Source organism: Athene noctua, chromosome Z, assembly GCF_965140245.1.
Source record: "Athene noctua chromosome Z, bAthNoc1.hap1.1, whole genome shotgun sequence".
NCBI classification, from domain to species: domain Eukaryota; kingdom Metazoa; phylum Chordata; class Aves; order Strigiformes; family Strigidae; genus Athene; species Athene noctua.
In genome coordinates, this window is record NC_134077.1 from 49,959,027 (window position 1) to 49,964,271 (window position 5,245).

Sequence of the window (5,245 nt, forward strand, 5' to 3'; positions counted from 1 at the left end):
TTCAACGTGGTAAGGACATGTCAGATGACCCATATTAACTTTCCACAACAGGATCCCTGAAAAAGGCCACACCATCTTAAAATTGTTTTGGACTTAATTTGGTGTTGTCACGCAATTAGGTTTCGTAAAATTGGCTTCTGGAGTGACAGCTTCTATTGTTATAGCATATGGCAATCAGAGAACAGCTTGTGGCAGATGCGATATTCATTCACTATTAGCTAGTTTTAGATTTAACAATGTCATGCTAATCAAAGCAAATGTTAGATGTATTTGACATCTAGGGGGTTTTGCCGCTCCCCCTTAATGTTTAAGCTCTTTCTGTCAAGTGGGAACACCGCAGCTCTGAGTAAGTCTTGCTAAGTCACATTTATGAACTAATGCTGCAATTTACTGGAGGTCTGTATTCCAAAAATCCATGTTTCTAGCAAGTATTGTGTTCCTTCGGTAGACTACAAAGACCACCTATTACAATATGTGAGCTCATTAAGCATGCGTCTCCTTAGTCTTGCAAGCTGTTGCGATAAGCAGCTGTTGCACGAGGGTGAAAAGTTGAATTATCAACTTGGACAGCACAACTCCTCATTCAGCTGGCCCAGGACAGAACATAAGAGCAATAGCGCCATTACTGTGGAGTATACCTTTGACTACAGCACATGAGCTAAACACCAGTGGCATTTCAGTGACATGCTTCCCCACCCAGTAAGCAAGACACTCCCAGAAATTAATTGTCAAAAATTTATTATGAAAGCTTCAATAGCAGCAAATACTTCAATAAAAATTATTGCATTATTAAACCAGTTCTGCAGAGTGACCCAAGAGGCCTGATGAAGTCTGTCCGCTTTAGAGTCTCTGTCTTAGTAACCAGACCCTGGTAGTCCACCAAATATTGAAAACTTTCTTTGTGTTTCACAGGAACCATCAGGTCCTAGTTACAGTTCTCTGTCCAGTTCTTCTGGAAAGTTTTGGCCCGCTTTCCCCAACTCTCGTTCTGCCTTCTGAGACAGCTCCATTTGACCAGGAAACTCACAATGCTTCTTTCAGTTCCATGGTTGCAGCCTACTGAGGCTCACTGGTGAGGTGAGCTCTTCTCTTTCTCCTCTGTAAGAGCCCACTGCATGCCAGTCTGAGTGACTTTAATCCAGTCTCTTGACCGGGCTAATCCATGGAACCAGCAGCTTGTTGCATACTTTGGTGAACCCACACCACGTTGAGAATGCAACAAAGGTTTCAGCCTCCCCAATAGACTGGGTCACCATCACTCAGGCAGGGTGATAGTTGGCACCCAGTCATTCACATTTCGGCTCTCTTCACAAAATAAGTTCAGCTTTTCCAGAGCTGGGTCCTTCCAGCCATCTTCAGTTGGGTTCTGTCAGAAAGAAAAGAGTGACACAGCATGAGCGCTGCTCACCAGCTGAGGTCATCACAATATTTACAGAAGCATTAGCTTAGGAAGCAAGGCATTTTCAGACAGTTTCTCTGCAGGAAGCAGAGATACTACCCTCGTGGACAACAGGGGAAATCCAGTGACGAGCAGCATAGCCTACTACTACTACTACTCAGCTGACTTGCTGTGTAGTGTGTGCTGAGCCCACTTTCCTTGCCCAGAAGAGGATCTGGCCACCAGTGCGATATGGGGCCACCCTGACAGTCTCTTAACCATCCCGTGCAGAGGCCGGTAGCGCAAGCACAGCCCTGGAGGACAGCACGCCGCGCACGGCTCACCTCCGGCAAGACACCCACCGTGATGAGGATGCAGTGAAGGTCCCGCGGCTCCCCAGACTCCTCGCTGGGCCCCACGATGGCAGCCAGCTTGGCCACGTCGTTCACCCGCACGATGTCAATGTCATTCTCGCAGCAAAAGGCCTGGATCAGGGTGAAGTGGATCTGCAGGGCAATGTCTCCCTCGTCTTCCTCGTCCGTGGCCAGCAAGCAGAAAGCAACGTTGTCGGGGTCTCTGCGAGAGGGAAGCGGCGCGTTGAGCCCCGCGGCCAGCCCCGAAGCCGCCGCGCCCCGCCGAGCGGCCGCGCGGCCCCCGCCCGCCGTACTTACACATTCATCAGCTTGGCGGACTCGTAGACGCCGGCGGTGAGGCAGCCGCGCCGCTGCGCCGACACCAGCAGCTGGTGGAGCGCCTTGCCGGCGCCTTGCGTCCTGCGCGCCGGGAGAGAGCGGAGAGTCAGCGCGGCGCCGAGACCCTCCCCAGCGGCCGCCCGCTATGCCCTCGGACCCGCCACGGCCCCCAGCCGGCTCGCGCCCGCCGCCGCCCGCACCCACCAGTCGTGGCCCGCAGGCACAAGGTCCTGCCCGTGGAGCTCCTCCAGAGTCATAGCAGCGGGTCCCCACAGCGCGACGGTGCCCACCGGCGGCGCCCGGCTCGCGGCTCCCGGCTCGCGGCGCCCGGCTCGCGGCTCCCGGCTCCCGGCTCGCGGCTCCCGGCTCCCGGCTCGCGGCTCCCGGCTCCCGGCTCCCGGCTCCCGGCTCCCGGCTCCCGGCTCCCGGCTCCCGGCTCCCGGCTCCCGGCTCCCGGCTCCCGGCTCCCGCCCGCCTCGTCTCCCGGCGCGCACTGAGCCGGCGCCCGCCGCCCGCCCCTTTTATAGGCCCCGCGGCCGGCGCCTCCGCCTCCTCATTGGCCGCGGGGGAGAAAGGGCGGGCGTCATTATGCTGATCGGCGCGCGCCGGCCGGGGAGCGGCGGGCGGCTCGTGCCGGGAGGCCACATGGGGCGGAGCGGGGAGGGGCGGCACGGGCACACAGGCCCCGCCCCGGGCAGCGCCGAGCGCGGGCGGGGCTGCGGGGGCTCAGGGCAGCTGCCGGCGCTCCCCGGGCTGGCGCGTTTAGCCGCTGGGAATCTGCCCAGGGCTCGGAAACGAACACCCAAGTAGTGCAGGGGGCAAAGAGAAAAAATAAAAGAGCTTTTACCGATACGATTCCAACGAACGCAGACGCCGAGTCTCGCTCCGGGGAAGGGACAGCCCCTGCAGCCGCCCGGGCTGCCGAGCAGCTCTGTGGAGGAGGCCCTGGGGCCACAGTGGGCAGCGAGCTGGGCATGGCCGGCAGTGGCCCTGGCCGCAACGAAGGCCCACTCTCTCCTGGGCTGTAAGTCCTGCAGGCTGAGGGGCAAGGGCTGGTTCAGCCTGGGGAAGGCACTGTTCAGGGGACACCAAAGAACAGCCCCCCGAAGCCTCTGTGTCTGGCATCGAGAAGACGGGGCCAGGGTCTTCACAGCAGTGCCTAGCGGGCAAGACAAGAGACAGTGGGAATAAGTTGAACTGAGAGGCTGAGAGTCTTAAGACTGTCTCCCTAAGGACAGTCGAACTGTGGAGCAGGCTCCATCCTTGCAGGGTTGCAAGTCCCAATGGGACAAAGCCCTGAGAGACCTGCTCTGAGCTCCCTTGTGACCCTGCTGCAAGCAGGAGACATCCTGAGATCCCTTTTGGGCTGTATTGTCCTATGATACTACCTTTTTTTTTTTTTTTTTTTTCCCCAGCAAATCAGGATTTTTTTTCAGTTAAGCTTTATTAAAAGTGGATCTAATTTAGATAGTAACATGAGCTCGAATATGTCCTTTAAAATTAATTGTGTGAATTGTATGTATGATTGCTGAACTTCGATCTGAACCTGTTGGTCAGCAAACCAAGCAAGAGTAAAACAAGTTTTTCCCACCGTGAATGAGCACCGTCTAAATACTAACGGACAAATCACTTTCCAAGTCCTTTCAGTTGCTGACATCTCAGTTCAGGCTGCCAAATAGTGCTGGTCCACCGAGTAACCAAGTACGGTACACCGAGCACCACGTCATTTCATACAGGTTGTGGAGAGCCACCGTGAGGCAGACACGTCTGTTGCAAACCTGCAAACCGGACCGAGTCCAGCAGGTTGCACTGAGAGAGCTCTGTAACCTCTCACCCTCGTTGCTCCCTTGCCTCCCATCATATCGTCCTCTTTCAAATTAATTTAAACACAGCCCCTGGGAATGTCCTTTCCAGCACTTTGCTGGGAGTCCTAGATCAACCGCAGCTTGTCTGTGACTCTGCTGTACGGTATGCTCTGTCTGCTTAGTACTTTCAGCCTCTCTGAGCATCGCAGTTTCACAAGTTCTCCTCCAACTGAGCCACTTCAATGGCTTGCTGTGCTTCTTCCTCCAGTTGTTTCTAGTAAGCGTCCCAGACATCGCTACGGGTGACAGCATTGGACCCTGCAGTAACGTCTTAGTGAGCTTCCATTTTAAACTGACGACAACAGCAGGGTCTGCCAGATACATCCAGAATCTCTGAGAGCCTATCTCTGGCTCTTTCTACGGAGACCTCAGGACTGGGGAGACAACTCTTTGTTGTAATCACCAATTCTCAAACATAACAATCTTTTTCACCCTATTAACATGCAAAGGCATTCTCGGCCTGTAAACCACCAGTAACCTGACACGCTGAATTTGCTTGAGCAGGGTATAAATTCTTTGCTTTTTTTCTTTAAAAAATATGTGATGAGTTTTCAGAAAATTATCTCCTGGTCCGTATTAATGAAATGACAATTGTCTCCACTTGTTAGAATGAGCTGAGTGTATGTAGCATGTACCATTCATTCTCAAGAGGTAAAAATCCATCAATACGTCTGCTTCTTTTTTTTTTTTTTTTTCCCTCTAAATATATATGTGGGGAGGGACGCAGAAGAATAGTTTGAGTGGTAAATGGAAGCTTTAGATTTTCTCAGGAAATTGGGTTAGACCCGCTAAAGGGTACGTCTCTTAGAAGTATTGAAGGACCTATGTCTGATGTACTACAGTTTCAGTGCATGATGAAATAGGTGGAAAATCCGGCACTGACTCAGAGCTTTGAAAAATGCTGATATTAACTGTGGCTTTGATGAGTTTCCCATTACAGTGGATATTAAAGTGACTTAAAATGGATCAAAACTAGTAGGCCCTTAAAGTAACTCATAGTGGATAACAGTGCATACATATTAGTATAATTTATGTAAGTACCTAAATAATGAACTGATGCATGGAACCACATGAATCCTTTCAAATGCAAGCTTCCAGCTTTGGCTTAATGACACAGCACCCTGGAGTTAGGGCTTCTTGTCATCACACTTTTCAGTTTGACCCATTATTCCTGGGTCTCCTAGCACAGGTGGTGCTGAAGGCTGCAGAGCATTACCAGAGCCCTGATCCAGCTTATTTCAAACCACAGTATCAACACCAGGCCTCCAATGCAGAAAAGAGGTGCAGGAAGGAGAGCTGCGCCTGCCCTA

General features: G+C 52.7%; 1 protein-coding gene across 2 annotated transcripts; it reads right to left on the minus strand.

Annotated features, from left to right (window-relative positions):
- Positions 1–727: 727 nt before the first annotated feature.
- On the minus strand, positions 728–2,543 carry LOC141973359 (growth arrest and DNA damage-inducible protein GADD45 gamma-like). Of its 2 annotated transcripts, none has more exons than XM_074931854.1 (4): positions 2,294–2,543; positions 2,050–2,161; positions 1,741–1,954; positions 728–1,366 (listed from the first exon to the last, which is right to left on the minus strand). In XM_074931854.1, exons 1-4 carry the CDS (start codon positions 2,325–2,327, stop codon positions 1,256–1,258), a joined length of 471 nt encoding a protein of 156 aa, XP_074787955.1. In that variant the 5' UTR covers positions 2,328–2,543; the 3' UTR covers positions 728–1,255. The 2 variants fall into 2 exon arrangements, with proteins under 2 accessions (XP_074787955.1, XP_074787953.1); XM_074931852.1 differs by having other exon boundaries at positions 2,050–2,151; positions 2,275–2,543.
- Positions 2,544–5,245: the final 2,702 nt, after the last annotated feature.